Raw genomic sequence first — 22046 nt, 5'->3', positions numbered from 1 at the left:
GTTCTTCCAGGCAGAGCTGCTCTTTGGTTATCTAACTACAACTAGAAAGCTGCATTATTACAAATATGACAAGTGTATGTGCCTAGGTTATTACTTTGTTGCCAAGCAGAATTAGTCTAATCAGTAGCCTAGGTTTTATACCTTTTGATTACCTCAACCTGCCTGACCTAGTTCTGAGTCAGCTATGTCTGTAGATGTGAGTTTATTCCTGCCATAGTATCTCACCTAGGACCATTACCTTTGATTCTTCATATCTTGACATCTCTTTCTGGCCTAATTCAAGCTAAAAGTTGTAATTTATAAAGCCTAACTTTTATTACATATACCTACTAAAAGAGCTGCACACATCCGTTAGCATTAGTGTATTCTAGCATTCTTCACATATCTTTCTTTCTCTTCCATTCTGTTAGGATCTGTGTTTTACTCTGTATTTGTATATTACTTAGCATAATAGGTGACCTGGGCTCCTAGACACAAATTTTAATTCTTTGCAAAGCTTAACAGTATCAAAATGATGGAGTGGGAGCTCCCTACTCCCTGCAGGGTAGGCTGTAATATGGAGGAGAGGGGCAGAGGACAGTTTGAACTCTAAGGCATGGTACAAAATTGCAGTCAGAGCACTCATATTCTGCGTAAGGAGATTAATCAAAGGGCATTCAGGTAGCAGATGGATCATGGGATGAATATCTTCCACACAGTTGGTGTCTAGGAAAAGAGCCTCACTGGGTTATGAAGGCCAGGGATCTATAAATAAATTCTATACTAGCATTGCAGTGAGGAGCCCCTTTGCAAAGGCAAGTGTCCTTTCCTTTTTCTTTGTGTCAGAGGAAGAAGCCAAAGATGTAAAATCTCAGCACCTGTGCTGTTTATTTGCAACTCAGTTTTGCTTTTAGCAATGACCAGACGCTCCCAGTACAGCTAATACAAAGCCAAGAATTTATCAGGCTTGCAGGGTCTCTTGGTTCTACCTGAGGGTTTGGCATCAAATTTGTGTCTATTTAAATTATTTCATCCTGGTAGGTTGCAGTTGTCCGTATTGAAAATTGATGTAAAGTTTTGTTAGTAAGGCCGAATATATCCAAACTATAATGCTATCATAGTGTATGGAAAAATAATAGGCTGCTTTAAGGAGTGGAAAAAATGAGGACTCTGAGGAAGCTGGCTTATATAATCCTTTGATATTTTATGCCTGACTTTCTTACCCACTGATATCTCTGAGCAGTCTTGGATGCAAGTTGAACAGTGCTACATATGTACACATGTCATGAGAATACTTTACTTTCAGTACATCTTTTTGTACCAAATGTTTTAAAGGGCACAACATTGGCTATAAAAACGTACATCAGTCATGTCTCCAGAATAGTAATGCATGTTCTACAAAATGATAATCTACCTGGATGCATTAAGAAACAGTAACTTAGAAAATGGAATGAAACCATGAAACCATTTGGAACTGTGCACTGCTGTACTGGTGGTGATTACCACCTCTAATCTAACCACAGTTACTAGTGAATGATGTCCCGGATAGCATGTGTCTGGGTAGCTTTGAGACATAGATTTTCATTTTAGCTGAAAGACCAAGGATTTAATATGTCTAGTGATTTTATCAGCAGTTCCTCTTTGGAAATACATAGTAGTTGTCCTTGTAGTGCCTATTATTTGTCCAAGGAAAAGTCTTCCTTAGCTTTCAAAATAGCTTCTTTTACTAGCACTGATTTCACTCATAAATTAAACCAATACCTAATTTTCTTTCCTTCATTTTTCACTCTGGATTTTAGGAATGAAATAATGAGATGATTGTTAACAGTTATGTCAATAGAGGAGGAAGAGAGATCAGCAAGATAGCTTGTCATATTGTCTCAGAGGCTTTGTATAGCCATACAGATTAACAAATTGCATCACACTGAAGGAGAAATAGCAATTCAAATTCTTCATTTGCTTTTGATTAAAGATGTATAAACCAGGTACTACCACAATGAAATGCGCACATGAGTTCTGTACAAGCAAATAAGATAATTCATAGCAACATTAACTGCTTTTTACTTAAATAATTTACTTAGTGCCATATGTGCATATCCACTCAACTGCGAGCAGACATATTGTAATTTTGAAATTGTGAAATGAATAAAGAAACCAAGCAACTCTTCATGTGAAATGAAAAATAATTATATAGTGTCAATGCGAGTGCTTTAAGACATGAGTGTGAAGAGATGCTTATTCTTTCTGCTGAAGCAAATTTGGTTTCTTTCAAACCTGTGAAAGCCCCTATGGCCTGAGCTAGTCAGTGGTAGCTTCCATTGCCAGACAGCACTTTTGTAAAACTGTGAGAAGAACCTTTTATCAAAATGTTTTGAGATGTCACTATCAATTTATTATGTCTTCTGTACAGATGACGCAAGTGGGGTCATTTTACAAACCTCTAAAATGCTTTTGCTGAGTTTAGGCCATGGTAAATTAAAGTTTCAGAACTTCACCTGTTCCCTTTTAGCATACTGCTTTTACTTGAAATAGCCTTATGAGATAAATGACACATTTCAGTATGGGAGGATGGCAATCATCTAGTATTCTTTCAGCATATTTCTGTACAGCACAAGCTGTATTAAAGCAGACTTTCAATATAAAATAATTTGCAGGGTATACTTAATTGCTTTAAAGGCCTATTTTCTTCATATTTATTATATACATTTTGTAGTACATAATTATATGAAATTTCTGTAACACTAATTTGAATACTAACATGAAAGTTATTAAAAGTCTGTTTGGTGTGACTTTAGGGTTTCAGGGAGACAAAGCAAAGAAGGAAGATTTTGGCTGATCTTTGTCCAAAAAGGGTTTAGTTTCATGGCAATTGAAGCTGGTCCAAGTTGCCACTGCCACAGTCTATTTCTGACGTGTATATTTTTGCCCTTTCCCTTGTATCAGGCTTGATGCTCATCAGACCTGGAAGGGAGTTAATGGAAGGTAATACACTGGCAGGAGCTAATAAAAACTCACTCCCACAAGAAAAGGAATGAATTTTCTGTCAGTTTAGCTCTTAGCCAGTTCTTTGCATGGTGAGATAGAGTTGCAGAATAATTTAGGGTGGAAGAGACCCCTGGAAGTCAGCTGGTCCAGCCCCTTACTCACAGCAGGGCTAATGCCAAATGATGAGCGTCAGTGCTGGTACAAGGGCAGGACAGGGAATATGTGACTGGTGTGAGAGCAGAGGCTTATGTTGGCTTAAGCTGCTCTACACCTGCATCCTAAGTTGAAGTAACATTTGTGGCTATGGAAGGCCTATCTTTTTGTGATTGCTATTCCTATTTAATTTCTAAGGTACTAGGAATTAGGCACTTTGGTGTTTTTGTGGCTCTGGTTTCTATCATTCAAATAAAAGTCAAGGTCTGTTAAATCAGATTGACTGGAACAAAGTATAGTGCTTCCTGTGTGGACTTAAAACAGCAGTGGTTCCTGTAAGGTATAGTTAATTATTTTACTCTTAAAATAAATTTTCAGAGGTGTCTGTTAAGTCATTTCCATATTTTTGTTTAAGCACATACTGTTGATCATGTTTACTTTTACCTCTTCCTGTTGCCTTGGATGGGATGAGAGAGTATGTCTGTGCTATCAGTTTGTTTTGCTCCCTATTTCACTCCAAGGACCCTCACCATCTGTACTTGATGCATATTAGTTTACTTCTGTGCTCCAGTCTGGAACAAACTGAGCAAACTGCTGGGATCCCAGACATGAAATAAAGGGAAGATTATCCAGAAATGAAAGTCTACAGCTTTAGTGTTTGACTTGAAACCCCAGGTGAGTCCCTAGAACAAACAGTAAAGCTCGTAGAGTCCTACTGCTCCAAAGTCTTTCCAAATCGTATCGTGTTACTATGACCTTATTCCTACACTAGTTGAAACATGTCACAACATATTTTGATATTGTGTGCCTGCTGTTGTTTTCTACCTGGGATCTTGTGTTTATTAACACTAAATTCTTCGTGACTTCTTCCAGATGTGTATGACAAACTTGATTCTTTTTTTCCTAAGCTATGTTACCTTGCACATAATGTTATCAGCTCTGTCAGTTTTGGCATGTCAAATCACTGTCTTTTCGTTGGCCTGGCCTGGCTCAGTAACTAAGCTAATCCCAATTATGAAACTCTTGAATACGAGCTTTTGTCCCATGCGGAAAACAGAGGTCACATGTTTGCGTCCGTTAGTAGCTAGTGCAGCAGCCTAATACCTCAGGGTATAGTATTTCTTTACAAAACAGCAAAGCCATAAGGGAATGCTCTCCTATACTCAAATACTTACCTAAATTTTCTTTTAGTAGTCTTCATCTTATTCTTTCATTGGTTGCTCCAGATAGAAGAGAAAACTCATTCATGTTTTCTGAAAGGTGGGGCTCCTCTGTGTGTGGCAGGATCCTATCTGGTCTTCCACTCCTCCTGTTGTTGTGTACCTACAGCTCTTGGAGCTGGCTAGCAGTGTGGGCGGACAGAACACAATCGTTGATACTATTAATGATATATCAATCAAGCATTCTGCTTATTAAGGGCCACTAATGCATACCAGATGCAAAAATGAGGCTCACAGCATGCTAATCAGTTTACTTCAAAATAAATAAGTATATAAGAGGATCAGAGATTCTCCAAATCTCTGTTGGTATCTCCAGCCTGATCCCAGCGTTCTTGTCCGTGTGTTCTACAGGTCGTGTATGGCTATTGCTGGCTTAGTTCTTTCTCAGAGTATTTCCCTGGAGTTTGCTTTGTTGGAAGATTCTGAAAACAGTCTAAAGATATAAAGGATATAAACTATAGTGAAAGCCTTGTCTGTAACTATAGTGTTGTTCATCTTCCAGGATCCTGAAAAAGCTGCTGCTGTTTGTACCTTAAAGTACGTAAGGCTATAATGAAAGTTGAAAGCCATAGGAGACACCTTTTACCCTGTAGGTATGATGTTACATAGCACTTCATTGAATACATTACATTTCTTCATCTCTAAGTATAGAAAAAAAGTGGATTAGGTTCACTGGAGGATTTATATGGCATTCACAAAAATATGAACAGTGCCACTGCTGCTCTTTCATCCTCCTTCAACCAGGAGTAACAGCACTTCTGTAGGATGTTGAAAAAGAGAGTTCAAATCTTTCCGATTCAGAATAGGGATGTGAATGAAAAAGGTGGCCTGTATCCCAGGACAGTGCCTTAAACCAAAGGCTTTCTGCAATATGCTTCTCTGGGCATCTCCTCTCCCACGTGAGTATCTCAGTAAACAGGCAGTGGAATCATGCTCTCTGGCCCACTTATTCTGTATCCTTAAAAAGGACATCCAATGAAATTGAATGGCAGTCAGTTTAACAATGATAAAAATAGTACAACCTATATAATTAGCAAATATAACTCTCAGCCACAGGTTACAGTAGAGCCTGAAATGTAAGGCTCAAAACAGGATGAGAAATGTACATTTATAATGAGTCTTCCACCATTAAATTACATAGAATTAAAAGAAATTAGAGCAGATATAAATTCTTATGTTTCAGACAAGCGAGTGAGTCAGCTGCTGAGTGCCTAGGGCTAGGACAAAACTTCCTGTATTAATCAGGTTATTCTATAATTACAAGGTTTCTTGCACCTACCTCTGAAGCGGATACCGACTACTGTCAGAGGCAGGATACCGGACCAGACGGACAACAGGTCTGATTGGTATGGTGATTTTGGGGTTTTCTCTTTTTCTATCTCCTTTTTTTTTTTTTTTTTTTTTTTTTTTTTTTTTGTAAAAAAAAAGACCCTCCTCACTCAGACTGTTCATATGAATAGTATTATATTAGAGAAAGGGTGCTACTGTGCTTTCAGACTGCATACAAATTTGCTTTCTGTTGCTAACGGTTTGACCTGTTCAAGGACAGATTTGTTTGGTGGGAGGGGGAGTGAAGACAGGCCACAAAAGCAGCAACAGGAATGCACAACAGCAAAAGGGTACTTAAAGGATCTGAATAATTAGGAAGGAGAGGAAGGAAAATTATATAGCAACCTGTTTGTGTCAGTAGTCTGCCTAGGGGCAACTCGGGCATATGCTGGAAAAATCTTCTCTTTTCAGGAGGCAAAGTGACAATTTAACAATTATCCTTCACTCACAAAATGCATTGCTTTAATCATGCATATGACCAAATGATACTAATATTGACAAGGATAAATCATTTTTATAATGGAGGGAGTAATAGCAAGGAGATGTTGGTTTGTGGGGTTCTTTCATTTTAACTAGAGCAAGGAAAAGTAGAGACTTCACTGGAGTGTAAGGTAGCTGTACCTAAGCCAGTTTGTGCGCTCTAACTCAGGAATTAGACACAGCAGCATGGCTCATTTCACATGGGCGGACTTGCCCTTTCCAAGTTGTCTGTGCATGCATACATGAAGATCACTTGCTGAATGTGATAACCAAGAGAATAGTTCATGCTGAAAAGATGAGAAGAGTTATGTGAAAAAGTATGGATGAATGTATGACTATTCAGAAGAGGAGAAACTTGTGTTCAGGAAGATCCTTAAGTGATGCTGTGGGTTGCCTTTTGATGTATTTGTACCAAAGGGGAGTACAGGGAACAGTCGATTCACTTCAGGCCTTTGTTGCAACATTCGGTCAGTGTTTGCGGTCTAACCCCCAGTGGTTTCTCCAAACACAAACTGGATGGGGACGCCATGGAATTCAGGTCTTTCATCCTGAACAACTGTTACTCCGATGTGTTTGATGGTGGATTAGGAAGAGGAATAAAACTTCTGTAATAGAGCCTGGACAGAAGAAATTTCAGGGTATCCTAACCCAGGGTCATGGTGTATGGAGGTGAGAATATGAAATTCTGGTTACTCTTTGAGTTGCCGTGCTTCAGGTTACAGCTTTCATACAGCATAATATCGTTTGGGCATTGTGGCATGTATATGCATCTTTAGGAGTACTATGTTGATATTCCAGCCTGCCCTTCCTGGTAGCATAGAACAAATTAATTAATGTAAACAATTTGTATAAGAATGATACCAGCCCCAGTTGGAGCCTGCTTTTCAAACCTCTTTTAAAAACAGAGTACAGTCCCTACAGAATCTCAGTTAAAAGCATCAGGTTCTGGTTCTGCAAAGCCGTACAGGTGGTTGGAAGAGAGACGGTCCTTTCTAAGAAACATATTAATTCTAATCTGAGGTCACGTGCTAATATCACTGCTGATGCAAACGTGGAAACTTTGTAAACAAAAGAGAACAAAATTGGTTGTCAGTCTGTAAAAATAAGAGGGCCTTTTCCAATTTTAGAGCCAATAGGTAGACTAAATCATTTTTAAGTTTCCAGTTAAGGCAGAAGTTTCAAAACTTCTTCGAACTTGTGTCAGTGTCAGAACTCAAAAGTGTGTTGTAAGGGTCATCTTGGCATTGTGATAAAAAACTGGTAATTTAAAACACTATGAAGGTAGTATGATACTGCCACTGTTTTGGCCTTAGTGGCCACAAGCTTGAAAAAGATAAATAAGATAAAGCTGTCCAATACTCTTGGTGGAGCTGAGACCAGTTTCAGCAAAGGCTGGGTGATATTTCCCTGAAGGCCTTCAGTTAAGGCATTACAGACTTTGCAAAAAATATGCTCATGTTGGGTTATATAGTGAAAAAGGAGTGAGAATTATTAGAGTATGTTGATGCTGTTTAAATGGTACAGTTGAAATAGACCTGTTCTTCACAGCACATATGTAGAATTTAAAGCTACTTATCTAATACAGTGTGACATGCCAGGAAATATCATATTGATGATATCTTTTCAATAGTCATTAATTTACTTTTAAGGAACTGCATGCTGAGATACATAACTGCTGACACTGAAAAAATTGTATTTTTTCTTTGGTTTCATTTCTGTCATTTTAATATACTTATAGTTTTCTGTAGAGAAAATCATACTTAATAGAGCAAGCCTACTGTAAAAGGTGCTTATCTGGTACTGTAGAGCAGCAAGGTACTTTGTTTTAATAAGACAAGTTGATGTGGGTAACAAAAGCTTACTGCAATTCAATTCTTATTTAGGTTTTAATTGCTCTTCCTACAGTAAAAAACTGTTTATTATACTCATAGTGCTGAATTCCCAGATACAGTGCTAAAAATCCTTGTAATATGTATGTATGATGTCATATATGTGTAAGATTAAGAGGAAGAAATAGTTCAGCTGAACTTAAATTAACCTAGTCACTGACAGCACTATGACTCACTGCAACCTATTTAAAGTCATTTTTCTAGAGTTCACTAGTATCCTGTGCAGTTTTACAGAAAAACTTCAATTTAAAATAAACCAATCAAACTGTGTGGCTGTTCAATTAAATACAACCATGGCAACAGGGATTAAGCACACAAGGTAAAGACCTGCTGACAGTGCAGAGATTATTTCAAGTTTCTTACTCCTCCAGCAATAGTCGAATGAATTTACATTTTCTATACCAAATATTGGGAGACATAAAATGAAAGAGATTGAAGCGCTTGTGTGCCATCTTGGGACTTCAGAGAATATTTTCCTGACAGAGGAAGTAATTAACTGGAATTACAAATAGGAACTCAGCAGACAGATATGAGTGAATTTTTGCTCATGGGATTTATTTTGAGTTCCATAATTAAAACTTGGAGATGCATATTATTTATGGTATAAATAGCAAGAACATACTTTGCCATAATTTAAGAAATTCAGCAGAAAAGCAGAGCCATTTTTCTGTTAATTTTTAAATGAACTTTCTAATGACTTTGTATGTAATGAGGAGAAATCGTTATTAGCAGCTCTAAGGTAACAATTATAATGTGAGTACGCATATAAAGTTACAGTGCAAGTAGCCACACTGATACTCAGTGAAGATCAGTAAAGGTGCATTAATCAGTATCTAATCTAATGTATTTCTGCTTGTCCCCAGTCTATTCATAGCTTCTTTGGTGTTTTTATAGAAAAGATTGTATGGGCAAATCTGGTATTTGGAGTTTTCAGCTTTGTGTGTGTGGGGGGGGGGAGGGAGGCAGGGGGAAGGGATTCCTCCACTTTAGCTTTAGATTAGGTTATAGAACTGTTCCAGACATTTTGGAAGGGTCTCTTAACGCTGTGTTAAGCTGAGGTACCCTGATTAATACTGGGAGTATTAATCACTACCTTTGGTTTATCAGCAAGTGTTCAGTGTGATGGGGGAAGTTACGCTTGTGGGCTCTCTGTCCAAGAAATACCTGCCAATGGATGCTTGTTTTGGAGCAATCTTCCAAGCATCCTTCTTTACTTCAGAAGGACTTCCTTCCTCATCAACCTGTGATCCATGCTTGGATAGCAGACCTGCTATTTGGAAGCTGTGTTGGGAGACCTAGGGGGAGATAAGCTCACAACCATGTATTTTCTTTGCGAATCAGATATTGCCAAACATGCAAGAATGCATTTGAAGTGTCCCCTTTTGATCATGAGACTCTATGTGCTCTTTGAATAGTTTGGCTCACTGCTCACTTCAAGTATATTTCAGCTTCCTGATTAATGTAAAAGCTGTATGTGGTATATATCATTAGTATCACAGAACGTTCTTCTTCCTACTGCCTGTTCACCTTGAGCTGTATTGCTTAAGCCTAGGTCTCTGTGTGTAAACAGTTATTTTAGCTGTGCTTTTATCAAAAGACTTGCTTCAGTTTTAGTAGTTGTCTGATAGTCCAAATTTGTTGCCTTTAAGTTAAAATATCTTTTCTTGGATATTGAGATGCAGTTTATTTTATGCATGTTATTTTGAAGAGCCTTTGTTAAAGATTCATGATAAATAGTGCATTTATATCCAACATCATTGCATCACGTGAGTTTCTAAAGGGAGAGATTCATATTGAATACATTTGGTAGGAATAAACATGAATTATATCTGTTTAAAGTTGCATTATGTCTTCAGACAAAAATGCAGAGGCCCTCTAAAAGTTAGCTCCTGATATAAGTATCCAGCAAATGTAGAAGGAAGAAATAACAAAACAGTAATGAAATATAAGATAAAATCAGTTGGGCAGAGGTACATTGGGAAGTCTCTTACGAAACAGCTCAACTTATACAGGAGACCATTTCTTAAGAGTTTTGTGTTAAGTGGACTTATCTCTGGGCTTGGTCAGATGGAAAAGCATAATTTTATCTGTAGTCTAAAGAGGTGCTTCCTGATTTTCTTCCTGTTTGAAATCCCTTTTGTTTCAGGGTTTCTTTTTGCTGCTCTTTTTATTGTTCTTCTTTAATCTGGTTAGTGCCTGCTGGATAGCAGAGACTTGGAGAAAAGCCATGCTGATAAAAGACATTTTGTTTTGGGCCATGAGGGGCTGATTCTGGCAGCTCATAGTAATAGCATTTAAAGATTTTGTTGTGTGATTCTTATTGCCATTATGCTACTAAAATGTATGTTCTATCATTTTAACGATACACTGTGAATGATGAGCTAATGGTTTACCTTTGAAAAGGAAATCATACAAAAGCTTAACATAGCTTTTGTGCACTGAAAAATCACAGCTTTCCATTTAGGAGTCTTTTTTGTTAAAATACAGGTGTGTATAATGGGAATTTCCAAGCCTTCAGACATGGGGTAGGATTTTGAGTAGACCCTAAAACGACTTAGCAGAACTAAGGATTTGGTTGCCCATAGTGTCATACTGTGGTGGCCAGAAATTTTGAAAGGGCATTGACTGATGCCTAGTCAGAGGGATCAAAGCAACAGTATCATCAGCCTCTGTTCAGAACCTGTCCTGCTTGTTTCCAAACTAGAATTAATTAAAGCAAGTGTGAGCTAATGGGCAGATCAGAGGACCAGCTGCTTTCGTGGCATGAGCCTTCAGGAATACAGCTCCTGAAGGAGGAACCCTCTCACCTGAACATAATGTGAAAAAGCTGCACAGCTCCTTGTCTCATGTCTTGCATAGACAATTGAGCCCTGCATGTTGATAGTGCTCTGAAAAGCCGGCCCCTACCTGGGAGGAGGAAAAGGACAGGGTTTTTTGCAGAGCCTCTCAGAGCAGGAAGCTTGGTTGATTGGTTGGTTTCTTGCCTGTAATCTTCTTGTATGAAAAGCAAACCCTTCCACAGTCTATAGCTACAGTCAGTTGGCATTTCCCTGACATCCTTAGAGAGAAAGGATGCCTCACATCCCTGTGCTCAAGATCCGGTAGCTTAGAACAAACTAGCTAGGTAGTGGTTAGCTTGCTTATTGTTGCTGAAACAGAATTTGATTTTAGTTCTAATTTAGAGATTTGACAAGTTGAACCTCCAGAAAAATTTGCCTGATGGATCTTTTTTGGGGTGGGGTGGGGTTGTTGTATATGTGCGCATGTATTTGTGTGTGTTTCGTACTACAGGGGCACATGGAGTCTGCCACATAATTGGAATCCTGTTGTGCTCGATGGTTGTATTTTAATCAGCAAATGGTAGAAAGAAAGTGTCACTGGTCTGTTTTTGATAGAAACGCTGAAACACGGTAAGATTAAACAAATTGTTTTGAGGATAGGCAGACTGTCTCACTTTTCCCCCAAATCTGTGTCAAAACTTAAGAACTGCATGTAGACTTTTTTCTTAACTACCATCCAGCGACAAATGAAAAAGCTAATCAGGCCACGTGTTGCCAGGCTAAGTGTTGTGCCAAGTTAATGCTGGAAAGCCGTAATGATGTTTTCGTGTAAATATTAATGATAGAAAATGATCTTTCTCTAGAGTCTTTGGCTTGTTTTACATAGCTGTCAACACATAGGCACTTCTGTTATATGGCAGAGAGATCTACTGTATGTCTGCACTGAAGACCCGGTATAATATACATGCCCTAATGAGCTTTTAAGTCACTTGGACTGCCTGCCATTCTCAGGCAATTCTAAAGCTTGGTGTGGACTATCTTAAGATTAATTTGGCTTCTCAAGCATGTTTTACAACTCAAGCTGATCTCTTTTCTACTCTGGCTGCTGCTGCTGACATTTGACTTTGCCATTTTAAAATTATTTTGGAATATCTATGCAAGACTGCAGGTACAGACTGGCTGAGGGCTGCATTATGGGCAGGCTACTGCTTTCAGTAACTGAAAATTGTTTTTACAGAAAAGCTAAATGTGAATCTATATGAGACTAGTGTGGATTCTCAGGGAAGAACATGAGAGGGAGAGGTGAGAGGCAGAGAAAGCAAAAGTTTAATTCTTTTGTTTATTTTTGAAAGTATCAGATTGAAGCTTGAGTGTGGTGGCATAGTGTTGTGTGCAAGTATAAATGTATCTATATAAATCCTCTACTTGTACAATGATTTTGTACTGACAGTAAGAAAGGAATTATAAAATGTAGATCATGATTTAAAAGAAGGCAATTTTTAAACATCTGTTTTTATGTTCTGTGTTTGTTTTATATGGTCCCAAATCTTACAGTGCTTTTAGTATTCCTGTTCCTGGAAATTGGAGAAGAGATGTCATTAGCTGAATAACCACATCAATAAGAACCTTGCAGAAAAAGCAAAGAATTTACAAGGAAAGGTTAAAAGGACTGACAGAAGCAGAGAGCGTCCTGAAAAGATACTAGAAAAGAAACTAGGGGGCTGAAGCTAGATTTGCACATATTCAGTCTGAGTTGCTTACAGGAGAGTGTTAAAATGCATTACAAATGAGTGGGGACCTCTATGTGGAGAATATATAAAATGTGTATGGATGTGTTTGAGAATTAAAACAAAATCTTCACTAGTGATCTAGAAGCATGTGTTTAAAATAACTGAGGACAGAAATCTTGATTTATTGGCTGAATAACTGGGAGGTATCAAAGTGTTGTCATCAAGGCATGTCAATGGCAAATGCCAGTTTAGAAACACAAGTAGTGCAAAGCCTGGGCTACTGTTGTCTAGGGAACTGGTAATATTTGTGGACAGGCATGTTTCAGAAGGGGGAACTCAGAATGTAACAGATGCAGAAAATGCTGTTGGGATGATTAGGGGAAAGAAAAGGCCATTGCATAAGACGAGATTAGACAACAGATTTGTCTAATATAGCAAAACTAAAAGGAGAGAATAAACACCAGGAAGAGAGTTGCTTAAACCAAAGAACAATTTGTAGCAATGAGGTAGGGGGACTATATGTTTAGACCATAAATGAGAAGACCATTATATGTTAGAGTAATGGAGGTCATTACCAACCTTTCAGTCAAAATACTGGGCTGAATAATCCAAAACAGGTTTATGGCAATCCATGATAATATTTAAAGCTGATGACACAGTTGATACGATACAGTGTAAAAAAAAAAAGGGATTGAAGCTGATGCCAAAGGAGATCCCATTCATTGCCATTTTCCCGTGAGTTAAGTGGCACATTACTTGTTAGTTTAGTATGTCGATCATGAAATATGAGCATCGTGTTTGCAAACTGGGCTTTAATCCACAGCATGCACTTGGAACTTTTTGCAGATAGTAATGAAAGACATTTAATTATCTCTGATACACAGATTACTCAAGGCAATTTAGATTACCATTACCTCATAAAAAGTGAAATAAAGATCAGTGGTTTTAGTAAGCATATGTGTAATAAAAGTACTTCAATAGAATGATATTCAGGGTTATAATATGATTTGGCTGGGCTTTTAGATACAGTATGAATGCTATTTTCTAAATGCTGTCAAAGAATGATGAACTATAATTTTTTTAAAAAGTGCTTTCATTGAAAGATAGATGAGGAAATATTTTTCATTGAGTATTTATTAATATCTACAAAAGTTTTTCTGGAAAAAATGAATTATCTTCAATCTTACTAAAGTGAAAACATTAAAGTGTGCTTCAAATGTAAGGATAAGTTCAATGCATCAGCAATATTTCTTGCTGGCATCTTCAAGTTTTATACTGTTGTCCAGATAAGAGCAGGTTGAGTTATTAATTTCATCAGGATATGTTGGCTTTCTTCTTCTGCCTACCTATATAAAAAAGTAATTGCTAGTATCTGATATCATTTTTGAACTGCCATTTAGGGAATTTGGTTGCTCTTGTGAGCTTCTTCGTAACTATAGTAAATAAACTAAATGATATAAAGGCTATGACATTTTTGAATAAGACTTTTAGTGCCAATAATATAAACACTAGTGCTTTGGAAATGTGCTAGTTTGACAGTTCTTCAGAGACTCAAAAAAAAAACATTTTGAATTCATTTGGCATGTAAATGGTGCAATTTGCCCAAGCCTTTGTAGTTGAAGCATCCCATGCGATAATAAAGTTTTCAGCTAAAGCTACAAGTTATCTTTGCCCCCCCCCCCATTTTTTTTTTCCTTGAAAGATTGGCTAGATCGGCTCTTACATTCAGAGTTCAATAACAAGAAAATACTTTTCTTGACACTTACAGACAATAATTTTCTTAGAGCAGGCCCATCAACAGCTTGAGATGTTGTTAATCAGGCTCTATAGTGTTTACCACAACTACCCAAGCAAGAGCTTGACTTCCAAGGAAGTACAGAAAGTAACTGTTGGCTTTGATGCAAAGTAGCATTAAAGAAATGATATTTTGGGTCAAAGCAACAGCCCACTTATGGTAATCATGTTTTGGTGTATATTACACTCTTTTCTAACTGAGCCAATCTCTTCTCTAATATCTTAACATAAACAGTACTAATTCTCATGATGACTTTTCATACTTTTCCCATCTTATCCCATTTATTTTATATTTTACTGTTTCAATTGAAATACCGCACCTGAAATAATACTAGTCAAATGCAGCTAAGGGAAGCCAAATTGGCATACCTCATGGGCTGAGGAATTGCTCCCACCCTGGTCTGAGGGCATCAAGCAGCTCCAGTTCCCCATCTCCAGGTCCAGCCCGCAGAGAAGCTGAGCACTTATTCCCCCTGCTCACACATGTATATGCAAATGCACACTTGTACGGATACAACCAGCCGCCAGAGCAACACGTGCAGCCTGACAGCACCTTTACAGGTACCATATGAACACAAGCAGCTGTCTCATAACTATGAATGATACAGATGGCCTGTTTTTACCCTGTTCTGATCCTCCTCTTATGCACCAGGAAATCAGGCTCGAAGCTTGCTGGCAAATCACATACATATCCACTGTGCCTGCACACAAATGGGCCTCGCCAGCAGCTGGCCCAGACCTGTGGTCTCCCCAGTCACTGACTCTGAAGCCCAGGCTCCCTGGTGGTCTTGGTGGTAGCTGGCATGCAGGCATCTTTTTCTATTCTCTGGCTCAAAGATTGCTAGTATCTTTCACAGGCATGTGCGGGTACACACACACACTTGCATAGAATAGAAGCACGCTTGCGCAGAAAATAATTAGGGCTAGACCGGGTTCAGAAGGTAGGAGAAACTGGTGATCGGGGGATTGGCTTGGCCAGGCAAATGTGCTGACCTGCAGCTTGCCTACATGCAGCTGGTCCCTCTTATCCCTTCTGTTTTCCCATGCTTGTTCTCCCCCATCCACCTTCTTTCCTCCCCTTCTGCAATCTTATTTCTTCCCAATTAAACAGTCCACCCCTAATCTTGCAATTGTGATGTATATACCCAAATTGGCATTTCTGATACTGGTATCTAGCTAACTTCAGCCTTATGTTGATATTACAGTTGCTGAGGCACTTTTGACCTTGTAAGTTCTGCTCCCAAAAGGTCCTCAGTGCTCCCCACCAGTTATTTGTGGAATTTGGTCATCTTTCATGTCACTCCCCCTCAACTACTTGTAAAATCTAGCCATCTCTCGTGATGCTGTCTAACTTTTGTCATTCTCACTCTGTTATATCCAGTGATTTCTCATAACATGTCCAGTAGCTCTTCATGGTCTCTTCAATTAGCTAATCTTCACGCCAGAACTAGTTATCTGTCTGCCAACTGGAATAGTTAGAGTATTTTAAAAAATCTTTTATTACAGGTAAAAATACTGCTGTATTTTTTTTAAAAAAATGTTATGGAATATGAAAGCAAATTATGAAATATGAAAATAAACTTGCTGTGTAGTTGTAGGAAGTGGCAATTCTGAATTCTTTGAATACCCAGGAATATCAGCCCATCAACCTCTGAAAAAAATAGTGGCACAATATGTAATATGTTAGAAGAAAGTTTTAGACTCCTTTTTTAATGATGATTAGATTCTGATTTTACATTATCACTATTGTATTTGAATCCTTTCTAACAGTACTTCAGGAACTGTAGTATTATATGTGTCTCATCTTCAGCAAGCATGGATTGCTATCTAAACCAAACTTTCTTGAAAGCATACGCTGCTTATGTATTTTAGAGAATCTTAGAAAAACTAGAATGACCTTCCAAGCTTTGCTCGGTCCCATTACCTTTACATAGGCTGCTTAATATCTCTCACCTATAGAGCCTTTTTAGTTACCTCTAACTTAACCACACTTTCACTGTTTTAGCAGAAATTTTTCATTTTCCTTGCTTTCCCAAAACCTAATTGGGAAAACTAATTGATTCCTCTAATTGGAAATTTGGAAAACATCAGCCATTTATTGAAAAACATAATAATATGCTTGAAGGTTGACCCACATATCACCTTTGAGCCAGATGTCATTTCTGGTGTTCCTGTGGAATTCTCCTGTAAGTTTTTTGAAAATTTTAAAATTTGACATGCTGGGTAGAACATAAAGGCTGAAATCTCCAAAAAAGTATCCATGCAGCACATCCAAAGATTACATGACTAGAAAGAAGTTATTCCCATAATGACAGCTAGTCATCAGAATTGAGCCCTGATGAAGGAATCTAAGAAAGTGTAGGGCAATAAAATCTGAGGAGGAGCTAGTGTGAATGAGAAGGCATAGATTAGCTGAATACCAGGCAGTGACTGAGAAATGGGAGAGGCAGAGAATTACATGGAGACTGAACTGACAGGGAGCTGTGATGTGGAAAGATGGAGGGCAGAGGAAGTAACAAATGACATCTATGTATTTTTTTGTAACATTGCAGAAATGACTCACGGTCCAGTTATGATTCACAATCATTCTTACTACAGTTCAAAATTTCTTTCCTTGAATGTTGGTCTGGATGCCATCTGGTTTTTATGATAAACTCCTCGATTATAAATTCGCCATATTTATATCTGTCCAATGGATAGGAGCATTTGCTCTGTAACATGAATGTTTATCTTTTGGACCTTCAACAAGGCAAACATTTAGTGAGATGTAATAAGCAGATAGTCAATATTATTAAAACATTTGAGAGTTCAGGGGTGGCATTAGATGAGCTAAATATTGCAGCTCATGGTAACCAGATGAAAGTCTGTCTTGTAAAATAATATTATTTAGTTGTCCTGAAATGTGACTGCTAGTACTTTGGTCTAAAGTATTCATTTCATGCTGACTTGGTACCTTTAACAGAGATGTTACTCATTTTTTTATTTGTGTGTACTAGTGCTGTTGACAATATGAGGCCACAAAATGAATCCAAGAATATGAGTCTCTTGCTATACTACATGTATATTAGCTGTTGCTATAAGCCTTTAATTATGATTGTATAAATTCTGTTGTGAATTTTAGAGATCATCAATCATCGTAGCAAATAAAGAGCCAGATACTCTGCCATAAGTCAACTTAGCTTCATTAATGTCAGCAGAGTTCCACTGATTTACACCAACAAAGATGACACAGAGGCACTTGCTATGTTTTACTGCCTTTCACATGAGCTGTGCTATTGCAGTGTTTAATGACTCCTAGACTAACAGTTGATTTCCTCCCCCCCCCCCCGGCTCTGGTCCTCTCTGTGCTTTCACCGTTTTGTCAGCCACTTGAGCTTTCAAATATCCTTAATCTGAGTAAGTGTAAAAGAGTGTTCAGTGCTGTGGTGCTTGTCTGCAGTTATCACTGAGGCATTTTAATTTCTGCTCTCTAATCAGAGATAATAGTCAAAGTGGTTTGTGAATTAGAATAGTCAAAGAAATAGTCAAAGGTGTCGTGAAATGTAAGCTGGCTGCGTGTAGCCTTTCTGGTTTAGTTCTGTAATAGAACAGACTTAAAACGTTTATGAATATGAATAGATGTCCTTTCAGTGCTATAGGAGAACCCCAACTGCAAATAATTAATCACCTATGTGACTTAATAAAGCCCGCTGAGTTCATCATGTGGTCCTTGATGTGCTTCTTTTAGGTACGTTTATTGCAGGATAAGTTGTTACTGGAGGAGAACTGAGTTCTGCTTAAAATACCAGTCAGTTAAGCTGGCATTTATTGATCTAGTTGTTGTGAAATTGGGCAGGACACTTTTAAAACAAGAATCACTGGTAAGGTCAGAATTATAAAATGAACTCTTTTTCCCAGCCAAAGCTAGCAAATTTGTTTGGTGGCTGCTGCAGTTGCTGCTAGTATTATGTCAGGTATTTTGTAAATATAAAGGGAAGGCACAGCTCCTGCTCGCACATACTTGCAGCCTAGGCATCTACCTACATTGCAGTCACAGAAATAGTTGCTTTAAATACTGGTGGCTGATATATCCCAGCCAGCTTTAAACTTGGCTGCCTTAGGTACCAGTAAAAATTTTGCTATAGCGGTGCAAAGTTTAGGCTAATGTGAAGCTGGGCTCTGCTTTGCTCTGCAATGCAGCAGCCAGACTTCCCACAGTACCCAAGCTTGCTAGCTGAAAGCTGTATAGGTTTCAGGCTTCTCACAGCTCAAAACTCATGTCTTCGCTTTTATCAATAGTTTTCTGTAATGATGGATTCAGATTTTAGCCTGACCTGTCTTCTGATGGAAATACTTTCTAGAGATGTAGTAGTCTTTTCTCCATGGCAGTGTCTCATATTTTTTGTTACGATTTACAGTCTCTGTAAGAACTTGCAGCTATGCTCTGTGAATAATTGTTTTTTCATCTTGGTTGCTCAAATATAGTGTGCATAGCTGTTTCATTTCTTTCTGGTTGCTTTGACCCTCACTGAAACAAAATGTTCTCCAAAATTCACTTTCTTCGGCACAAAATATCCCATTCAGAGCTAAATCCACAAAGCTGCCTAAGGAAACTGCATCTGTTTTTCAATGTGGTTCATGTTTATGTACCTTGAACCAGTTTTGTCTCCTACCTGGTGAAGTAAACCCATAATTCCTATTTCCCACATTAGAATATTGAGTGCTGGGGTGATCTTAGTCATGGTGATACTGCTTCATATTGCATAGACATGAATGACACTTTCACTGAAGCAGGGGCTGGAATCACATGTGACACTTCTCAGATGAGTGTTTGATCCATGGACCATGGTATTCTTCCTTGTCTCAGTGAATCCATATTTTCTGGTTGTGAACTTACCATCAGAAGAGATTGACAAGAGGTTGTCTCAAACCATGTTCATGTTTAAGAGACTCTTATGAGGGTTAGGAAGCCTTGATTGAACTGTCTTTCCTGAATGAGGATCTTCAAGTGTGTCTTGCTAGTTACAGACTGTTGATCAGAAAACAAGTCTTAAAGTGGCCCACAATCTATTCTAGTTTCTGTCAGCTTGTGGCCTAGTCAGAAATTCCCTCCACAGATCATGAGGATCTATGAAGCCTGGAGAGATCTTTGTGGTAAGTATCAGACACTACAATAAAAATGGCAAAGCATGGGGAAAAATAGATTATAGCTGTTTTGGAGCTGGACTACTTTTAAACTCAGTGTATTCTTGACTTGGGGAGAAGAAGAGGAAGGAAGGGTAGGTGCCCAAGTTTCAGTTAATACACAGGCGGTGTGTATGTGCAGGGATGCAGAACATACATACCCCACAGCAGAGATGCATCTCTTTGACCCTCTTCATGGCAGAGAGGAGAGCCATTTACCTGACAAAGTGGATGTGTATCTAATCCAAAACAAAATTTATTCCTGGGAATTGGCTGCTCTGAGATAAATCCCACTTAAAAACAAAGGCTTTCAGACAGTGCTTTTTCCTTATTGTCCTTAACAGGAATTTTGAGTGTGAACTTCTGTATCCTCAGTAGCTCCATGCTAAATCAGCAAGAGGACAAGTTTTGAGCCCTGTAATCAAAAGGTTTCTAAAGGAGTAGGCTATGCAGTTGGAGTTATGTGGCCATACTTCAGCTTGCCTGTGGGTGGCATTTTTTGCAAAACTTACAAGCAGACTTTACAACGCAGCCTTATCCTAAGTAGGTGTCTTCCCCCGGTACTGCAGGAGCTTACTTGGTGCCCAGACCTTAGGAAGCTGTAGAAAAGGCTGTCCTTTCCAGTCCCTGGGAGATGAGTCCAGTCTGAGTCCCAGACACCTTTCTCCTTTGACAGTCTTGAATTTTTGGATCCTCTTCTGTTGATCCCCCAGGGCAATACTTTACCACGATCAAAATCTATGCCAAAACCCACAGCAGCTAAAGATACTTACAGAAAATTCTTGATAAGTTTCCCTGGATCGAGAGATACCAGAGAAACTCTTAACTGAAAAAGACTGTCCCTGTGGGCTCCCCTTTCCCCCACCCATTACTCCAGCCCTTAAGAACCATGACCAAACACTGGTCTTCAAACAAGTGGCTCATAGCTTTCCAGGACTTTGATTTTGTGAGGGATCTGAAGGATTGCATCTCAGCTGTCCTCTTTTTTTTGTTCTCTCCTATGGACAATAATAGGAGGCAGAAAGAAATTGCATCATTTTTTTTGGCTGCTGATAAATCAAGCAAAATCAGTGTTGTGCAAATGTGGTGAATATGAAAACACAGTAAGATCCATTCTGACCTCTAGAGAAACCTCGTTTACTACAGAATAAGCACTTGGTCTTCTGCATATTTTTTGAAAGTTCTTTTTAGAGATGAAAAAAATTCTATGCAATGAAGTGGAACAAAAATTACCTTTTAGAGTGAAGGCAAAAGAACAGGCTGAAATGATTAAAGCAAAGTTATAGTGTAAGTTACTACCTTGAACATGTTTTTTTCATAAACCCTCTTCTGAGCTGTATTAAAAGGTCTTCAGCTTTTAATTTCTCATGTGAAATTGCTTATAATTCACTGATTTATTCAAAATTTAAATCTAAAGGACAATTTTTGCCGAATAAATGTTTCATAAGTCTATTTGACCCCAAATACTTGAGAGACATTTTAAATAGATTTCACAAGTAATGTATCTGATACTGATTCACCAGGATGATTGTATTTAGCCTTTATCCTTTTCATTACAGGATGTAGGCCCATAATATATTACCTTCTGTACCCTTCATCAGTTGATTGTAATGTTTCTGAAGTGATGTTTTGCAGACCTTGACAGGGAGGGAAGGGGGTCATCCTCCTCGCTGTAAAATGTCTACATCTGAACTATTTTAGATTGCCTGCAGGAGAGCAAAATAGGTATCTTAGGTTGTTGGTCTATTTTATATATCTACTTTAGGATGAAGCTGACCATGTCTGAGAATTTTATGTCCCTTATAATACAACATGGTGTCTAGTTCAGTCTAGATTATGTGTGTTTGGTCAAATGAGTTTATTTGGGATTTTTATAATGTTTTGTCTTTCTGTCTTTTAAAGCAGACTTAATGTTGCAAAGGCTGTTACTGAAAGACATAATGTGGAAAAACAATCTCAGCGGAAGTGTTTTTTGACTGTTCCAGTTGAAATTGTTTTTTTATCTGATCGTATAATGACCACTTGAAAAAGGCGTCCAGAGACATACAAATATGATTTTACAGAAGTAATTTTTGCATACTTACCAAAAATCAAATGCACATCACAGAGCTAACTTACTTGAGTAATGGTATTTGAGGTTCACAATGAAAGAAGGTACTCACCTTGTGCAGCGTCTGCAGGTACTTAGTTTTTAAGTGTCTTTGCCTTATTAAGGTTATACAGCTCAACATCAGAAAATGAAGAAATGACAATGCTGTTTCTCATCCTACCGTACCTCTTTCTGCTGTTAATCATGCACTATGACACTGCAGTGCTTCTCTGAATACTACGTAGCTTTACGTATTTTGCACATTATTGTATATCATGCATAATGCAATAATTATTATTTTCTTCATTTTCCACATTTGCATTTTTTGTTTTAAGTAACCATTCATTTTGCATGTGTGCTGTAAAGCCTAAAGGAAGGAGTTTCATAGCTTCTAAAAGTGTTCATAAGTGGTTATCCTAAGAAAAAAAGCACTCATCCCTGGGCATCTGAAAAAT

General features: G+C 38.1%; 1 protein-coding gene across 1 annotated transcript in view; it reads left to right on the top strand.

Annotated features, from left to right (window-relative positions):
* FRMPD4 (FERM and PDZ domain containing 4) overlaps positions 1–22046 on the top strand; it is a 305963-nt gene that overhangs the window by 190323 nt on the left and 93594 nt on the right. The window contains 2 exon segments of the mRNA XM_062574603.1: positions 5602–5625; positions 5627–5683. Coding sequence (XP_062430587.1) covers positions 5602–5625; positions 5627–5683 — 81 coding nt within the window.

This window comes from Rhea pennata, chromosome 1 (assembly GCF_028389875.1).
Source record: "Rhea pennata isolate bPtePen1 chromosome 1, bPtePen1.pri, whole genome shotgun sequence".
NCBI lineage: Eukaryota > Metazoa > Chordata > Aves > Rheiformes > Rheidae > Rhea > Rhea pennata.
The sequence above is the reverse complement of the archived record's forward strand: the minus strand, read 5'-3'. Positions and strand labels throughout refer to the sequence as shown.